This window comes from Buceros rhinoceros, unplaced genomic scaffold (assembly GCF_000710305.1).
Source record: "Buceros rhinoceros silvestris isolate BGI_N320 unplaced genomic scaffold, ASM71030v1 scaffold34231, whole genome shotgun sequence".
NCBI classification, from domain to species: domain Eukaryota; kingdom Metazoa; phylum Chordata; class Aves; order Bucerotiformes; family Bucerotidae; genus Buceros; species Buceros rhinoceros.
The window spans coordinates 1,229-2,390 of NW_010393049.1; the positions used below are offsets into that span (position 1 = coordinate 1,229).

Consider the following 1,162-nt stretch of genomic DNA (forward strand, 5'->3'; position numbering starts at 1 on the left):
GCGGTCGCTTACTCGATGTCTGCCATTTTGATCAGCAGCTGGATGCGGATCGAGGGTGGGAAATCGACTGCGGGGGGGAGAAGGAGACAGCACAGTAGCGTGGGTTTGGGGACAGGGTTGTCCCCTGTCCAGGGACAGCCAGGAGCCGGCCCCGTGAGCCCCCACCTCTGTGCACGAAGAGGTGCATCTCGGTGAGGATGTCCTGCAGGGCCAAGCCCTTCAGCGTCTTCAGCTCTGTGATTTCTGAGAGGAGAGCGAGTGAAGGGCTTTCTGCCAAGCTTCTCCCTGCACGGTTCCACTCCTCATCCCCACCACAACCCTCCCTCCCTAGCCAGGAGCAGCCACCCCAGCCGGAGCAGGTCACGGGCGGGAAGCCCCGGCAGAGGAGGGTTTATCGCAGCGGGGATTAAACCCCAGGGCTGGGCAGAGGGACAAGGATACTGCGGTAGGCGGTGGAAAAGTCCAGGTTCAGCATCCAGTCGAGGATGTTGGCGATGTCAGACTTGAGGGGATGTCCCGTGCACGTGTAGACGTTCTCCTCCGTCACCTTCCCAAAGGCCATGGTGGTGCTCTGAGGAAGAGGAGGATGGAGGACAGATGAAGAGCTCGGCCCTTCCTTCAGAGCCCCCTCCAGGGCAGCTGCTGGGTTCCACGAGCGGACAGCGGCCACCGCCACGGTCTGTACCTGCAAGATATTGAGGGCTCTGCGCATGTCACCGCTCGAGAGGGTCACCAGAGCCTTCATCCCATCCTCCGTCACATCCACCCTGGAAAACAAGAGCAGGGGCTGCGGAGAGCACCAGGGAAAACCAGCTCCCCGTGGGGAGGAACAGGGGACGAGGGGGCGTGGCGGGTGCGGTGGAGCCCCCGGCTCACCCCTCCTCCTGGATGACATGCCGCAGCCGGGGCACCATCAGCTCGGGGGTGAGGGGGCCGAAGCGGAAGCGCGTGCAGCGGGACTGCAAGGCGGGGATGATCTTGGAGAGGTAGTTGCAGATGAGGCAAAAGCGGGTGTTTTCGGTGAACTTCTCGATGACTGCGAAGAGGAGGGAGGAGAGGCTGGGCCTCACGCGGGCCCCCACCCCACCCCGCGCCGGCTGGGGAAAGGTTGAAGGGGGCCCAGTGGCGCGGGGTGCCCAGCGCCCCTCACCTCGCCTCAGGG

At 64.1% G+C, this 1,162-nt stretch overlaps 1 protein-coding gene across 1 annotated transcript in view; it reads right to left on the bottom strand.

Moving 5' to 3' along the window:
- Positions 1-1,157, bottom strand: part of RFC5 (replication factor C (activator 1) 5, 36.5kDa) — a gene marked incomplete at its 5' end in the record, with an annotated part of 1,420 nt that extends 263 nt beyond the window's left edge. The window contains 6 exons of the mRNA XM_010144727.1: positions 13-67; positions 166-243; positions 442-571; positions 686-767; positions 877-1,036; positions 1,151-1,157. Of these exons, the coding sequence (XP_010143029.1) occupies positions 13-67; positions 166-243; positions 442-571; positions 686-767; positions 877-1,036; positions 1,151-1,157 (512 nt within the window). The remainder of the gene's footprint in view (positions 1-12; positions 68-165; positions 244-441; positions 572-685; positions 768-876; positions 1,037-1,150) is intronic.
- Positions 1,158-1,162: the final 5 nt, after the last annotated feature.